This window comes from Onychomys torridus, chromosome 12, assembly GCF_903995425.1.
Source record: "Onychomys torridus chromosome 12, mOncTor1.1, whole genome shotgun sequence".
NCBI classification, from domain to species: Eukaryota; Metazoa; Chordata; class Mammalia; order Rodentia; family Cricetidae; genus Onychomys; species Onychomys torridus.
Window position 1 is genome coordinate 68,328,904 of NC_050454.1, and position 17,426 is coordinate 68,346,329.

At 51.1% G+C, this 17,426-nt stretch overlaps 1 protein-coding gene across 1 annotated transcript; it reads left to right on the plus strand.

The window, feature by feature from the left end:
- The first annotated feature begins 12,828 nt into the window (after positions 1 to 12,828).
- Olig2 (oligodendrocyte transcription factor 2) lies at positions 12,829 to 14,896 on the plus strand. The gene is made up of 2 exons (XM_036204059.1): positions 12,829 to 13,084; positions 13,803 to 14,896. Exon 2 carries the CDS (start codon positions 13,858 to 13,860, stop codon positions 14,830 to 14,832), a length of 975 nt encoding a protein of 324 aa, XP_036059952.1. The 5' UTR covers positions 12,829 to 13,084; positions 13,803 to 13,857; the 3' UTR covers positions 14,833 to 14,896.
- The last annotated feature ends 2,530 nt before the right edge of the window (positions 14,897 to 17,426 follow it).

Here is a 17,426-nt window from a genome sequence, read left to right on the forward strand (position 1 = left end):
TAAGATTCATGGGACAGCTTCCTTGTCATACAAGGAAGACAATCTTGCCACCGACGCTCTGGTCCTCAGGTTCTTACAGGCTTTCTGCCTCCACTTTGGTGGTGTTCCCTGAGCCTTGGGTGAGCGGTTGTGTCGTAGATGTAGCTACTGGGAACAGGCAGCCCATGGTGAGTTGTTCTCTGTTCTTCAACCAGTGTGGCTTTCTGTAATGGTCTCTGCTGTCTGCTGCAAAAGGAAACTTATTTGATGAGGGGTGAGAGCTTCACTTATCTGATATAAGCACCAGTATCTGGGTCACAGTTGAGAATTGTATAGGTTTAGAAAAGCAGCTATATTAATTTCTCCTCGAGGGTCCATGACCTCTCCACCCACATGCAGTGAGCTGGGTTCACAGTACCAGGAACACTTACCTCCTATTAAGTAGGACTTACATCCAGCTAGAAAGCTGTTGGCTGCCCCCAAATATAGGAGCCACTATTGCAACCTTGGTATATCTTGCCCAGGGAGGTCATTGTTGTGGTCTGTAGGCCTCACAGCTGGGTGGGACTACTGATTGATTTTCTCCCTGGCACCTGCAGATAGATACTCAGGGAGGAGGCTTCCAGGTCAGTTCCCACTCAATTCCTCAACAGTGAGTCTAACCTTCACATTCCGGGCAGTAAGCCAGGGCAACAGCAGCAGCCTGTATTGTTTGGGGAGTCTCTTGGACTCCCCTAACCAACAATTTGAAGGGAGTTTGTGCAGCCAGGCACTAGGAACCGTGTTAGTCTGTGGCTTTTGGGGGGAAATGTTATCACATTTAAATGATATAACTTCATTTAAACAGTTTATATTTGTCTACATGTATACTTATATACTGCATATGTATTTTAAGCACAAATAAAATAAGATTTCCCTATGGATTTTCCAATCATCCTTCATGTTCTTTATCTCTCTCCCCTCCATCTCCCTCTGTGCTGGCCTCTTCCCCCACCCCAGCTAAAGCCCCACCCCATGTCTCCATTGCCCGCTCCAGAGCACCTCTGTCTTACTCCCCCTGTCTCTCTAGAGAAGCCTGTGGAAATCCATGTGGAGGTCTCCCAAAAACCTAAAAGTAGACCTTCCATATGACCCAGCTACCCTACTCCTTGGCACACACCCAAAGACCTCAACACCCCACTCCGCAAATACTGTCTCAGTCATCTTAATTACTGCTGTACTCACAAATACAGGAAATGGAAACAACCCCAGTGTCCCCCAGTGACACGTGGGTGGTGAAAGTGTGGTGCACATGCACAAGGGGCTTTTACTCATCTGTAAGGAAAAGTAAAATGTGCAGGTAAATGGCTGGAACTAGAAAATATTACATGGAGTGAGGTAACCCACACCCCAAAAGACAAGTCCTGGGTGCTCTCGCTTGTTTGTGGATTCTAACTGAGTTTTCAGGTGTGAGTAGGTCACCTGAAATAAATGTGAATGCCAAGTAAGTAAGAGGGGCCATGGGGGTAGGATGGGAAGACACAGACTTCCTCATATAAGGGAAGTAAAGGGGGCTGTGGGGGTGGGATGGGAAGACACCGACTTCCTCATATAAAGGAAGTAAAAGGGGCCATGGGGGTGGGATGGGAAGACACCGACTTCCTCATATAAAGACAGTAAAAGGGGCCATGGGGGTGGGATGGGAAGACACCGACTTCCTCATATAAAGACAGTAAAAGGGGCCATGGGGGTGGGATGGGAAGACACCGACTTCCTCATATAAAGACAGTGGTCCTGTTAGATTAAGGGCCCACCCTCATTTTAATTTAATTAAACATCACGTCCAACTGTAGTCACAGGGTGGGTGCCAAAGAAGATTTCAGTGTACTAATGGCAGGGGCACAGCTTAGTCTCTCACATCACCAACAATACGGCTCTGAATGGTGCATGACTTCTGTAAGATCCTGTGTTTTCCAAACTATCTAGTAACCACATATTACTCCTACTATTAGAAAAAAAACTAATAAATGATTCATTTTGAAGAAATGGTCATGATCTTCTCCCAACTCAGGGCAGTCTCCCTGGCCACTCTTCTGCTGCCTGGGCTCTTTTCTACTGCCGTGTGCTACTGAAATACCGTGGAATACTTGAGGCAACCAACTTTATAAAGAACCATTTGTCTCATAGTTAGGGAGGTTCAAGTCCAAAGTCGGGCAGCCTTGTCATGTTGATTTCTAGAGAGGACAGTGGACAGCAGCAATGGGAACATATGTCAGAAAAAGGATGTCACCATTGGCTGTCCCTGGAAGTGGAGTGGGCTTAGCGACCACCCATGTGCCCTGATCCTATGTCGGAAATAAAGAGGACCACCACATCTTTTCCAGAAATTTCTTCTCAGGGTTTCAGAGCAGTCACAGCTATCCTATGGATGGTCACAGCAGCTAACTGCATCTTTAAGTGCATCAAGCATCAGTGGCAGTTGAAGAACTTAATTCTGATTTTTGAAGGTAATTCCAGAGTGCTGCAGCCCCGGCTGGTTCTCCCAATTATCCATCTTCTTTTATCTCCTTTTGCATAAATCCTGAGAGATTTGAGGCTAGGTATGACTCTGCCTTGGCTAGTAGGTAGGATTCAGGCTCAGTTGATATGATGGTGTCACTTGCAGCAGAGACATGTCTCTTCAGACATCCCAAAGAGCTCGACTGAGCACTCAGAACCCTCACCTTGGGTTTTCATTAAGTTTCCTGCATCAGAAGACCCTATAAAACTGTGGTATAGCGGGGCAGTGGTGGCACACGCCTTTAATCCCAGCACGCGGGAAGCGGATCTCTGTGAGTTCGACGCCAGCCTGGTCTACAGAGCAAGTTCCAGGAAAGGCACAAAACTACACAGAGAAACCCTGTCCTCGAAAAACCAAACCAAACAAACAAACAACAACAACAACAACAACAAAACTGTGGTCTAAACAAAGCAGCAGGTCATCTCCCTCTTGTGTTGGGAATAGAGTTCTCATCCAGGGCCTGCATGCCACTACCGGGGATCCAGTTCCCTTTTCTCTCCATGCTCTTTCCTGTGTGGTTCCCAAGATGGTTCTTCTGGCCTTGACTACCTTGTCAGGATGCCAGCCAGTAGGAGGTGAGAATGAAATAAAGCCATGTTCCCTCTGCTGTCTGCCTGCCCCACTTCATATACATCCCACTGGCCAGAAGAAGGCTGGGAAACGTAGTCCCTCGGCCAGATGTTTATGTCCTCCATCATAGGTCCTGTTCCATGAAGACACATTACAGATGTGGAGGGACTATCAACAGCAATTTTCCACTGCACATGACTTGGGGGCAGTGACTTAGTCATACACCCTGTCTGTCCTGCTGGATTGGCCTCCTTTACACAAATTAGTCTGTTATCTTTAAACTCAAATTTGCTTAGGTTCTCAGGCCACAGAAGCCAGATTCTTGGCCAAAATATCACAGGAATGGCTCCAAACCCAGTTCCCAGTAGAGCCCTCATTGCCCTCCGACCCCTCATGGATCCAGGCCTTCACTGTCCTCATTTTTCTCTGCATTCTGGTCTTCCAAGCTCCCACCAGAATACCCTATTAATCTCTCCCTGAAGCATTTTTAGGACTTCTCTAGCCTGAAGTTCAAAACTCTTCCCTATCCCTCCCACAAACCAGTTCTAAAGGCTTAAAGACCACATGGTTGGGTTTATTACAGCAAGGACCCTGCTTCTGGTACCAAGATTTCTTATTCCTGTTTCTGTGAAAAAAAAAAAAATCAGACAAGAGCAACTTAAGAATAAAGGCCTTATTCTGGCTCCAGTTCAAAGCTCAGTCTGTCACGGTGGAGACGGCACCGTGGTGGCCAGAGCTAGAAGCAGATGGGCACATCCCACTCACAACCAGAAAACAAAGAAGGGCGCACACATGACGCTCGGCTCCCTTTCTCCATGTGTGCAGTCCAGGACTCCACCCAGGAAGTGGTGCCACTCATGCTGACAGACTTCTCACCTCAGTCAAGATAACCCCCCACAGACCTTCCATTGCCCATGTCCCAAGTGATGCTAGAGTTGGCAATTACCACTAACTGTTACAACACCTTAATCATCCTAAATGAATATTAAGGGAGTGAAAATCGTAGTAATTTTAAACTTCTTGTTTGTTCGTGTGTGTAGTAGGGAGGGCACAGGCCCTCGCCCGCCACAGATCTCACCTATGGGTCACAGGACAACTCTGGGACAACAACTGGCTCTCTCCTGCCACCTTGTGGCATCGGGTCATCAGGCCTGCTGGCAGTGTCTCTACCTGGGAACCATCTCATTGGTTTTATACTGGAGATTATGATAACAGCATTTTGAAAGTAATATTTGAGAGTAGAAATGCTCTGTTATGTTTCCTGTGGGAGCTGTGTGGGAGAATGGCTGGTGGCATAAAAATTGAATAAATATCTGCTGGATTGTTTGTCTAAGACAAATGTGCCTGGGCTAATAAAATGCCACAACACACTTGTGCCGCCATCCAGCTGCTTGGGAACGCCATTAGTAAATCTTTGAAAGGATTGGAAGTTGTACCAGATGCTGCATTCTATTGTGCCAGATGTGGAGGCCCACTATGATTCATAGCTTAGGGCTCTGAAGGAATAAATTAATATTTTATTCTTTTACTCTGTGAAGCCAAAACAATCACCATTTGAATGGGAGGTCACATTTTTTTTCCTGGACTCAAAAATAAAAACTGAGCATTGTAATTAGCTGTCGGCCAGCCGGCCTCATTCAGCACTAGCTGGCACCACAACAGTTAAGTGACAATTTGTCAGCATCTACCGAAGTCGCAAATGCGCAGTCTGTGATCCAATAATAAATAACTCTGGGGATTTATCATCATGACACACAATGCCTGCGCAGACAGCAGCTTACAAGGTAAATTTGGTACAGTATTGTTTGCAATAATAAAAAGTTGAAAATAATCCAAATCTGCATGTCTTTTGACATACAGCTAAGTAAATAATGGTATAGCCATATGACAGAAAGAAATTTCTTTTTAAGAAGGAGGCTTTGACACACTGGTAAGAAGAAATCTCCAAATTACTAACTGGAAGAAGAAATGGCTGTGTACCACATGTATGCAGTGCCTGTAGAAGCCAGAAGATGGCGCCAGACCCCCTGGACCGGAGTTAAAGACTCCAGTTAGCTTGGTGGGTGCTAGGACTCAATCTCAGGTCCTCTGGAACAGTGGCTAGTGCCGTTAACCACTTAACCATCCCTCCACCCCCTACAGCTCCTACACACATTTTTTTAAATGAAAAATTTGTATGGAATCAGCTGTACTAAATGATAGCATTGGTATAAAAAGAAGAATGTGGTGTGTCTATTCTTTTTGCATAGGTTCCATTAGAAAGATAGACAAGAGATGATAATCTATAAAGGAACTGTGAGGCACCTGCCTTGAATTCCAGCACTCGGGAGGCAGAGGCGGGCAGAGCTCTACCAGTTTGAGGTCAGCCTGATCTGATCTACATAGTGAGTTCTAGGCCAGCCAGGGATACACAGAGAGAGCCTGTCAAACACACAAAAATATTTGTTTGTTGTTTGTTTGTTTACTTATTTATATGTGTATGGGTGTTTTGCCTGAATGTGTATCTGTACTACATGCATGCAGTGCCCATGGAGGCCAGAAGAGGGCACTGGGGCCCCTGGGACTAGAGTTACAGACAATTGAGAAATGCCATGTGGGTGCTGGGAATTAAATCTAGGTCCTCTGGAAGAGCAGCCAGTGCGTTTAAACACTGAGCCATCTCTCCAACTCCAAGAAGCACTTTTTCATTGTTTATGTTTATTGTTGTTGTTGCTGTTTTGAGACAAGTTCTCTCTATTAAGAAGCACTGGTTCTGTTTTTAAATTTCAATAAATTTGCGTGTAGGGGCTGGAGAGATGGCTTGGTGGTTAAGAGCACTGACTACTCTTCCAGAAGCCTGGTTTTATTCCTAGCACCCTCATTTACGCTCCCAACCATCTGGAACTACAGTTCCAGGAGATCTGACGCCCTCTTCTGTTCTCAGTAGGCACTGCATGCACATGGTGCACATGACAAGCAGGCAAAACACTCATACAAATACAAAAATTAACAAATCTTTTTAAAGTGTGTGTATGTGGTGCATGCATGTCTGCACAAGTGTGTGTGTGTGTGTGTGTGTGTGTGTGTGTGTGTGTGTGTGTGTAACCCCAGTGCTGAGGTTACAGATGTGCACTGCCACATCTGGCTTTATCATTTATATAGATACTAGGGATCAGAACCTGGTCCTCATGTTTGTGTGGCAAGCATTTCACTGAGTGAACCATCTCCCCATGGCCAGTGCTTCTGAATTTTGAACTATGTGAATACATCACCTATTCAAAAACAAACAAATCTAAAAGAGCAATCGCTGATTAACTTCACCTGGTAATCTAATGTGTATATTACACTCAGGAGAGAAGTGAAAGATTTGAGTTTCTGTGTTACAATAGGAAAGATGCACACAACTGTAAACATCAGGCGACAGCTCGGAAAAGTGTAACAGTGCTCCCATCACCCGGGGCTCAAGTGTCCTCGATTCCCTGGGACAGAGAGAAAGAGAAGAAACGTCATCACAGCTTTTGGGAGCATAACTGTCCTCATTTTGACTGAGTGGATTTCACTCCAATGAGGATATTTGAAGAGCATATATAATGTTTCCAGATGTGATGGTGTGTGTGTGTGTGTGTGTGTGTGTGTGTGTGTGTGTGCTCACACATGCATGTGCATTGTGTGTGTACAGAACTGAAGAAGGTAAAAAGAGAAAGCTACAGGACATTGTATCAAAGATGCTACTTCATGCTTGGAAAGCAAGAAAAAGCTTTAAAATGTGCTCCAAATACACAAAGAGCATTTCTGGAACTCTCAGGTGTCTGAGGAAGCCTGAAATGGGGAGGGGTGGAGAGGTCCGTTTGACCAAGGAGACTGCCTTTTAACCAAACGTTCTCTTACATGATTTGAGTTCCAGCATGGGCGACACCGGGCCCATCCACACCATGTAAAGAGGGACTTCCGGTTCCCATATGTCTTCCTTCCTCCCCACTTCATCTGGTACCCCTAACAGTGCAACCCACAGATGCCACCTATACAGAGAGCTTCAACCCAAAAGATGATCGCTTCTGTTGTAGGAAGTGGAAGAAGGGGGAAAAATGTTGGAAACTCCCAGTCTTCCAAAAACCAAAACCACATAATGCAAGTTCAGCCGAAGGGTGTTTGTTGGTACATGAGCACTGATTCTTCCAATAGCCAACCCAAGCCATTTAAATTCATGGGATCAGTTTCCCATCACACACAATGTCTTCTTTTCTTTTCTTTTCTTTTTTTTTAGCTGAGGTTTGATCCTCAGCTCAAAAACAAAAACAAAACAAAACAAACAAAAACAACAACAACAAAAAAAAAAAAACCCCACAATGTCTTCTTAACAGCTCTTCAAAGGAGTGAGCACAGGGACGAGATGGTGAGAATCTTGTCAGGCCCAGAACTGGAAGACACAAGGACCTTAGGAAGATCCAAGGACAGACATGAAAAATCAGAACAGGGTTTCTCAGACTCCGTTGTACCCAACCATCACCTGGTAACCTTGCCTACTGTAGACTGTTCCCTCCATTCTGCATGGGCCTGTGACTTCGTTTACAGCAAGCACCCATGTCCAAGGTTCTCATGCATCTGGAGCGGTGTGGACCGCCAAGGACGGTTCTCCTAAAGCTCTCAGCTTCCCGAAAAGGAGACGCTGCTAAAATGAGGTAAAGCCAAGGTAAAATTCCTCTTTGTGTGTTGGAGAACAATGACCAAAGGTGTTAGAAGGAAGGAAGCAACACAAGCCCGGCCTTGGATCTCTCCCTACACTCTCCTCCAAACCCGAGACACAGCGCGTGGCGGTGCTGGGCTTCTGGGAGCTGCTCTGTGGCTGCTAGCTGCTGCCACCCCTAGGAAGTGAAGCCGTGGCTGGCAGCTTCCCGGACATCTGCAGCAGGGTCTGGCAGCCAGGCTTCCACGTAGCTGCGGATTCGCTCCCGTCTATGGGTTCCCACCAAGCCCAGCGTTTGAGAACTCCAGTCACCCACTAGTCCTGCCCTGGATCATCGCAGCTGCATCTCATCCCAGTCAATTGTCCCCTTCCTAGGTGGTTGGGTGGTTAGGAACAGCCTGCAGCCAATGGGCAGTGGCCTGAGCCACTGGTTCTATGGACCAGGGCTCCCTCCCACTTGGCTTGGAGAAGCATGGTAGATGTGCTCAGGTGTCTGCCCTGGATTAACGCAGTGACAGAATGTATTTGACTTGGGTTGAGGCGAGATACTGTGACCTCACCCCCCCCCCCCCCCCCCCCCCCCCCCCCCCCCCCCCCGTGGTCTGAGGAGTAACTTTGGACCACATTAGATCTCTTGAAAACTGGGTTAACTAGAGGGAGTCATAGTACAGTTGACGCTATTGTCTCTGTGGCACGTGTATAAAATTCAGTGTGACCATTTTACCACTGGCCCTTACTTGGCGTCACCAATGGTCTCTGTCCAGGGAATGCAGGACTCAGTGAGCTCCTGCCTGGGAAAGAAGCTGGACCAGACCACAGGGAAGGGAGAAGGCGGCAAGGGTGAGGGAGCTCTGGACGACAGGAAGCCCAGGGGAGCTCAAGGGTGGAGGAAAGCTGGGCCCTGGAGTAAGAGGGGGGAGGACGGGACAAAGGGATAGAAGGAGCTCATGCAAAAAGATGGGAAAGAGCTCTGAATGTCCTGCTTCTGAGAACAGGGGCATGGACCAAGGCGAGGAGAAGCAACCGAGTCAGGACCCCTCAGGCTGCAATGCTCAAAGACATATTGCAGCAATCTGAACTGTGCTGTGGTTTCTAAACAAAACGTTTTTCCGTGGCTCTCCTGAGAGGCAGGCTAGCACGTGGGTTCCTCCTGGATCTATCCTGCCTGGCAGGTGCTAGGAATAATCTAGGTACCTCCTATTCCTGAACCCCACCACCGGGAATTACCAGTAGCCTGGATGAATCTCTTCTGCCCCCAGAAACCAGTTGCTTCTTACCTAGAATCCAGCCTGTGCTAGTTAAATCTACCTTACAACTAAACAGGCATGCTAACCTCAGGACAGAACTTGTCACAGGACCAGGGATGCCTACCTGTAGGTGTCTGGGGACCTGTACTCTCTCACCTACACCGTCCCCCCGGATTAATTCTGATGAGGCAGGAGATTAGTTCTGGAGCAGTGGACTACTCCTGACTGTCTGGAAACCCCAACATGGGTCAAGGAAACAGTGAAGGCCTAGTGCCTCCTGGCTACCTAGCAGGGCAGGAAGGGAAATGGAGGCTGTGGAACACTAGGGATCCAGCCCCTGCTGGGACCTCTAATCACTGGTATCTGTAAAATAGGAATAATCATACTTCCAACCCAACACCAATATCAAGGAAGCTGTTGGGACATTTGGGTGACATGCTGAGCCCAACAGAAATTCATTTCTATCCCTCTTCAAGTCCTATTCAAATGTCATTCCTCCAGGATCTCGGGCCAGGACCGAGACTCATTTTAGTGGCATGGATCACCTCCCTAAGACTCAGTTTCCTCTTTTCTAAAATGGGCCAGTGAGAATCACTGAAAGAAAGCCTGTCAAAACCAGCTAAGTGCAGGCAATGGCTCAGGTAACTTTGAAGAAGTCACCAGTTCACTTGCCCACAGTCTAGAGTACAGACTCCAGTATTCACTAAGTACATACCTTTGCCTATAGATGCAGCATTTTACCTTTACGCCTCGCACTAGTCCATGCACAATTGCACGACTGCGCCTTCAGAAACATTCACCAAGCGCCTACCAACCTGCCAGGCGGCCTGCAGTACACACTGGCAAGGCCCGCTGGCCCCTGAGCTGAGTTTCGACTCTCGGTGCGTCTTACCGCACACGTCGGAGCCCTAAGACTGCCATTCTGCATTCCTTCTGGCTTCCGGACCTCCACCTATCATCCCCACTCTCCAGTGCCAGGAGCCTTGACTGCCACCGCCACCCCTCACCCCGCACCCCGCACCCCGGGAGAGTTGTGCACAAGGACACCGCTCTTCTTGGCAGCCAGGCAGAATCGCAACCTGAATGCTAGAGGGACCAAGGGAAGGAGGAGAGCCAGAACCAAACGCCGAAGCCGGGAAGCGGTGGGAGGTCTGAGCCCTGGAGCCCCGAAAGAGTCCACCCCAGCCGGTTTGGCACTGGCTCCTCCTGGGCCGCCAGGCTGTGGAGCAAAGGCCGGCCCTGACACGCACCCGGCCTTTTGTGCGAAGGAAACACAAAGGGGAGGGAAAAACACGTCTTCCGTTTTGAAGGAGGGGGCCAACAGCTCCAGGACGCCTAGGCCAGCCAGGAAGTGCCTGAGCTTGGCTGGCGGATTAGCCTAAGCAAGAGAGCCCTCAATTCCTGGGGAAGGAACGTTGGTCCAGCTGCGCAGGCGGGTGAGGATCGCAGCTCCGGGACCCGCCCTGGCCACAAAGCAGGAGCTGGATCCAGACAAGGGAGAAAGTTGTCTCTCGATCAAGAAGGGCAAGCGAGGACCAAGCCCGTCTAGTTTCCATGGGGGTGGGAGTTGGGGGTAATGGTAAAGGAGACACAAGGAAATATCTCCAGCCTCCAACTTGCCCCTGAGCCAGAGACCCGGGAACACAGATGGCCCCCAGGCCGCAAGCAGCTCAGATGAAAGGAAGGCCGCGGATAGGAGGAGAAGACAGTTGGGAGCTGCGGTTCAGAACTTCCGACTTCGGGAGTGAGGACCACGAGATGCCGCTGCACATCCTAGAACTGCCGGGCAGTCTGGCCACAGAGCTAGGGGATGTGGAGCGGCTGGGAGCGGAGAAGCGTGCGCTCCTGCCTTCGGGTTCTGCCTTTCCAGGCTCTAGATTCTCGCCGCGGTAGAAGGGATCCCCCAACTTCCATCCCCAGCTACTGGACCAAGTGTGCAGAGAATGCCGGCCTGCTGATTCTCACAGACTTCCGGACGCGGGACAGACAAACCAGTGGACCGCAACAAAAGAAGGAACCAGGGCTCCCAGATGCTTCAGGCGGCCACACTAGCCTGGGCGACCGCAACCTAATCACCCGCACGCTGTGCCGCCTGAGGTTTGTTAGCTAGGTTGGCAGGCGCACAGCTCCACGCCCCAGCTGGTGGCCCCACAGAGCGCACCCCCGCACACACCCTCACTGCGGTTCGCCCCAAAGGCCCAAGAGTGGTCCTCACATGCCCAAGTTCCTAATCTCCACCCCAACCCCCATGTGACAGATTCTGCTAATTGAACGGTTATGGGTCATCCTCGTAACCGTTGGGCGACATTATCACCACGCTTCAATTCTTCATGTTTTAAATACATATTTAACGGATGGCTGCAGAGCCAGCTGGGAAACCCGCGGGTTGAAAACAAAGCTCCAGAAGGCAGGGGACTTAGGACAAACGCGACAGCCCACTCTCTAGGGTGGACCCCAGAGGGAGACTTCTCACTGAGTGTGGGGCAATAGCATGAGTTTTCATGTCTGTTCTGACTTTGCTACAAGATCAATGATTGATTTCCGCTTTGCTTGTTGTTAAAATTATATGCGAATAAAATACCAAGCAATGGAAGCAAGCAGGTAAAGGATGGTTAAAACCCCTTGAGAAAGATCTGTACCTGAGATAAATACAAACAAACAAACAAAACAAATCTAAGCAGGAAACGTCTGGATGTGAGAAACAGTTGGGAGTTGAGGAGATAATCTGCTGCCTCTATGCTTAGGGACCGCCAAATGCTTGCATCTGTGGTAGGCAAGGACCACCTGTATAGGACTGGCGATGGTTTTTTGTTTGTTTGCTTGTTTGTTTTCCCTGTAGGCTTGCTGAAATCAGTTCCTAGATTTTTCTCTTCTGTGAAATGGGTAAACGTGTAGTTATCTCTAAATTACCCCCAGACAGTTCTCCAGATCGGGTTTCTCCGCTTTTTTGTGTGTTGGTTTCGATGAAGGCTGCTGCCCGTAAAAAAAAAAAAAAAAAGTGTTCCAAGGCAGCCAGGAGTGTCAAGTTCAAGTATCAACTCCCCTTTAAGGCCTCAGATAGTTCTTTGCAAATAAAGTTGCCCCTACCCCACGATGTGGACGTCAAGGTGGAGTTGTAACTACTGTGACTGCGCTCCCCTGCTAGTAGGTAGGAGTGGAGTCTTTAGCTAGCTAGGCGTGTTAGTGGATGACTGCATGAACATCTCATCCGTGCTTCTACACAACCCTCAACATTAGGATGAATTGCGATTTCTCTTCTTCCTTGTGGGCTCGTGTTCCCCAAAGCCGTGCTCCCACCTGGGGGCGCTACCGCCTGTCCTCGGAACTGCAGCAACACCCACCGATTCGAAGCGGGCTAAGGGAGTGAGTGGGGTGTTCTGTACACTGTTAGCCTTTACTCGCGCGACCTCAAATGTTCACAGATGGATGAAAACCACCAGACAGAGTCGGGCAGCGGAAGACAGGCGCACAGGGTGGGCGGGTAGGGGCTATCGAGGACTCCAGGTGAGGCACGCAGCCTCCCTGTACAGCCTGAGACACTGAATTGGCTGGCTATCTGACGAGTTTGCGGAGTCCCCACCCCACTCCTCACCCCGGCCTGATGCTGCAGTGACCATCTTTCTTATAGAAAGTTGCAGATGCCCCCGCTGGCCCAGAGTCCCCAGCCCTCTCTACCACCCCACCTAGCTTGCTCTCCTTCTCCTCCCTTCCGCCCTTGCCTTTCCCTGCCCAGGTCCCTCCTCCCGTCCCTCCTCCCGAATCTCTCCACCGCGGGCGCCCATTGGCTGTGCGCTGAGAGTAGGCGTGTGCCCGGCCGAGCGGGTTTCATTGAGCGGAATTAGCCGGATGACATCAGCTTTGCAGCCCCTCGGGCCGGCCCCGCTCATTGGAGCCGCTGCCCCTCCAGGAAAAGCACATTGTTCCCGCCCCCGCCCGGACCACCGCCACCGCCGTCGCCACTGCCTCCACCCGGCTATAAAAACCAGCGGAACCCCGAAAGGTGTGGGTGCTTCTAACAGACCGAGCCAGCACCAGCGCCGGCAGCCAGGTTCTCCTCTGCTGAGAGTACCTCGAATCCAATTCACAGTGAGTGTCCCCGCCCCTCGACTGCCCAAGCCTAGATCCTGAGGACTGACTTCCCCAACTCCGCTAGGACCCAGGGTACACCCCTACGCGCAGGCTTGCGGGCCGGGACCCTGCCCGTGCGGGTCAGCTATTCCTAGTAGCTGCTCTGGTGCCGACACTCACCGCAGCATCCCCAGCGCCAGTAACTCCTGTTGCGGGAACCCAGGCCCCGGCGCCGCCGCAGAAGCTGCGCTTGTGAGCCCCGTGCTGGTTCTAGGTGCGCGCGTGTGCACGCGTGCCCGTGTTTACTGTGTCGTGTCGATGGAGATAAGGAGGATGCGTTTGAGTATGACATAGAAATACTTCTCTATTTAGAAGTCCAGCCCAAAGTAAACTCCCTATTTATTGCAGGCCGGAATGAAGAAACAAAAACCTCTAGAATGTCCCTTACCGAGGGCCACCCAGGGCTCCCTGAAATAAAGTAACCTGTGCACGACAGTGGGAAGGGGAGGCGGGGAGATTTGTTAGGAGCACCGTCGTGTCCCGAGCTGCTAGAAGGCCAGAAACAGCAGCGAGGTGGACATCAGCCGCCTCTGCGGGTCCTCTGAGCTGCAGTGCAGGCGGGAGTAGCAATTTTGTCTCGTTTCTCTCTCTCTCTCTCTCTCTCTCTCTCTCTCTCTCTCTCTCTCTCTCTCTCTCTCTCTCTCTGTCTATCTGTCTGTCTGTCCCTCCTTTCAAGTTCCGAAAGTTGAAAAAGGAAGGACCCTTCGAAAGCTAAGATTATCCCTGGGGCCATGGACTCGGACGCCAGCCTGGTGTCTAGTCGCCCGTCGTCGCCAGAACCCGATGATCTTTTCCTGCCGGCCCGGAGCAAGGGCGGCAGCAGCAGCAGCGGCTTCACAGGGGGGACCGTGTCCTCGTCCACGCCGAGCGACTGCCCGCCGGAGCTGAGCGCAGAACTGCGAGGGGCCATGGGCGCAGCGGGCGCGCATCCCGGGGACAAACTGGGAGGCGGCGGCTTCAAGTCTTCTTCCTCCAGCACTTCCTCGTCCACATCGTCGGCAGCCGCGTCGTCCACCAAGAAAGACAAGAAGCAGATGACCGAGCCCGAGCTGCAGCAGCTGCGTCTGAAGATCAACAGCCGCGAACGCAAGCGCATGCACGACCTCAACATCGCCATGGACGGCCTGCGGGAGGTCATGCCGTACGCGCACGGCCCGTCGGTGCGCAAGCTCTCCAAGATCGCCACGCTGCTGCTGGCGCGAAACTACATCCTGATGCTCACCAACTCCCTCGAGGAGATGAAGCGACTGGTGAGCGAGATCTACGGCGGTCACCACGCCGGCTTCCACCCGTCCGCCTGTGGCGGCCTGGCACACACGGCGCCACTACCCACAGCCACAGCGCACCCCGCGGCCGCCGCGCACGCCGCGCATCACCCGGCGGTGCACCACCCCATCCTTCCTCCCGCTGCCGCCGCCGCCGCCGCTGCAGCCGCCGCCGCAGCCGTGTCCAGCGCCTCCCTGCCGGGCTCCGGGCTGTCCTCGGTCGGATCCATCCGGCCTCCCCACGGCCTGCTCAAGTCTCCGTCGGCGGCCGCAGCCGCCCCTCTCGGAGGCGGGGGCGGCGGCAGCGGTGGCAGCGGTGGCTTCCAGCACTGGGGCGGCATGCCTTGCCCCTGCAGCATGTGCCAGGTGCCACCGCCGCACCACCACGTGTCGGCCATGGGCGCCGGCAGCCTGCCGCGCCTCACCTCCGACGCCAAGTGAGCGGGCCAGCGGCGTGCGTTCTGGAGAGCCAAGGGCTGTGGAGCAGCCAGGACTGGCCAGCGCTGGGGGCTCCGGAGCTCTGCCGCAAGAAGGCGAGCTGGACCATGGGCTAGGCCTAGGGAAATACGGGGAGTCCAATATCTGGGAACCGAAGTAGTGGGAGCATTTGGAGCAACAGGGAGTGAGACGCCTACGCTCCAGAACCTGATTAACTCTTTGGCTGAACACTCGGTGGGTCTGGGAGACGCCATTGAACAAAAACGGCCACAAAGCGCGCGCGGATACGTCCATCACTGGAACTCCCCCCGCCCTGCACCCCCAGGAAGAGTCTAAAAACTGACTTTCCTCTTGTGCGCAGATTGACTCCCTGTCTCGGCTTAGGCAGCTCGTTGCCAAGAGGCAGATCACCGGGGCACTTGACTACCTTTCCCCGTTTCGGGCCAGGTAGGAGACTCCCAGGAGCCGCACTACAGAAGCCACCCCTGGGCCTCACTCCCAAGGTTCATCCCTGGCCCAGGGCCAGGGGCGCTAAGCTAGTTGACTCTGGCGTGGGTGTCAGGAGCGCTTAAGATCGTGTCCCATTTCTGTAACTGGGGGAACCTGTGTGGTCTCAGAAGTGTGGCCTTCTGTCCTGTCTCTCCTGTTGACTTGTGGTTTCCTAACAAATCTGTGAATGTTCCTTTTTCCGACCACGCGAGCAAGCTTTACAGACGCTCAAAATAGAAGCACTTGTGGAATGGAATAATCCAAACTACCGACATGGGGTCGGGATGCTTTTTAGATCTTATTTTTAAATAGAAACTACACCACCACCCCCTATGCTAAGCACAAGGTAGTTTGGTTTCTTATCCGATTGGGGACAGCTGTTTGTTTTAGGTACCTGAGGGCTTGAACGAGCAGCATCAAAAAAGTTGCTGTGAATATAGTGTGAGTTATTTGGGAGGGGGGTTCTGTTGGGATTTTAATCATTTCTTGTGTATGTAAATATAATATCGATGAAGTGCACGGTGCTAGGCTCTTTGTTCACGTGACTGCCAGCCCCTCCGGAGTCTAAGCCCCTGTTTTCTTTCTGTGTTGTCCCACCCCCAGCCCTACACACACTTTTGCCACAGTTAACACAAGTGGCAAATCCTTTCACTCGCTCCCCGGCCTGCGCTACAACATGGGGCTTCACAACGCCTGCCTCCTAACATCCCACCTCTCCCGCGCGGCCCCGCAGAGTGTATCTATCATCTGTTTTATTTTTGTAAAGAAAAAAAAATGCTAAATAATATTTATTACTTGTTTGGTTGCATAAAACGAAACAAATGATGGAGTGTTGAGATTTTAAATAAAATTTAAAGTCAGTCGGGTGTTTTCGGTCCGTGTGAGGAGTTGGGGGAGGGGCAGGGGGACACTGGGGACGGCGATTCCTCTGGGGGCGGATTTGTAGCTCGTTTTGTAGGCTTAGCCTCAGAAAAAGATGGGGGATTTTTACTACTCCCTCCCTAACACATGTTTTCTTTAAAAGGGGACAGGCTCCTGATGTGTACCACAGCTTTCTTGGGCTTTTTAATTTCTCACACCTACTCGGAAACTCCTTCTCCCTTCAATTGAAAACTGAGCTAGTTCAAGAATGAATTTTCCTTCCGGAGCGCGAACCTTTGGGCCTGAGGTTCTGGGAGCTCTAACAATGGCCTTCTCAGCCACGATTTTATTTTCTCTCTGCTCAAGGGCTTTCTCTGGCCACCACTGAGCCCTTGGCTTCAGCTGAGAGACTCTTGGGGGCCCCGAGGCCCCGCAAAGCCTGGGCGTTTTGTGCAACGTTCTGCAGGGGTTTTGATGAAAACTCACTAACGCCCCCACGGTCCTGAGAACTTTTCAGGGGCAGCTCTGTCTTCTCTTAGCCACCTGGTTTCTTAGAATTCTAAACTGCAGCGCAAATTCAGGGCTTTACTTTCAAGAGAGATTCTGTGCAGAAAATTTTAAAGCTTCTGGCTTCAGTCAACCCTCTGGAGTGCTGGCCCAGGAACAGGATCTCTGAAATGTCAGCCTGGTGCTGGACAGCAGACCCTTTACGGGATGACATCTTTAGTGGCTGCCAGCAGAAGGTATCTAGACTTGGAAAGGGAGATTTCTCTGTGTTTGTTTTGTTTTGTTTTGTTTTGTTTTGTTTTGTTTTGTTTTTTAGTTGGAGCCCAGCCCATTCAGGAGTCCTTCACTCAGGCCTGAGTGAGGGTGGACCCTTCTGTGGACCCATTGGATAGCTCCAGGACAGGTACTTCTTAATGCCTGTCTGCTAGCCAGAAATGCAGGCGCTCAGGGGTGAGGTATTGCAGGCCCCACCTAGCTTAACACAGAAGGCCACCGCCCACCACCACCACCACCACTTTCTTCTTCATCTTGTCTGTCTTTCATCCTTCTTTCTTCCTCCTTCTCCTCTTCTTAAGGCTAGGAGGCATTTGGAATTCCCGAGAGCATAGAGAAGAGAGAGGGGACCTGTGGAACCCGAAAAAGGGCAATGTTCAGCAGGGTTTATTCCTGTTGGAATCCCATTTGAAGCCAAAACTTGCCTGGTGTTTGGTCCAGCCCCACGTGCAGACACACACCTAAGG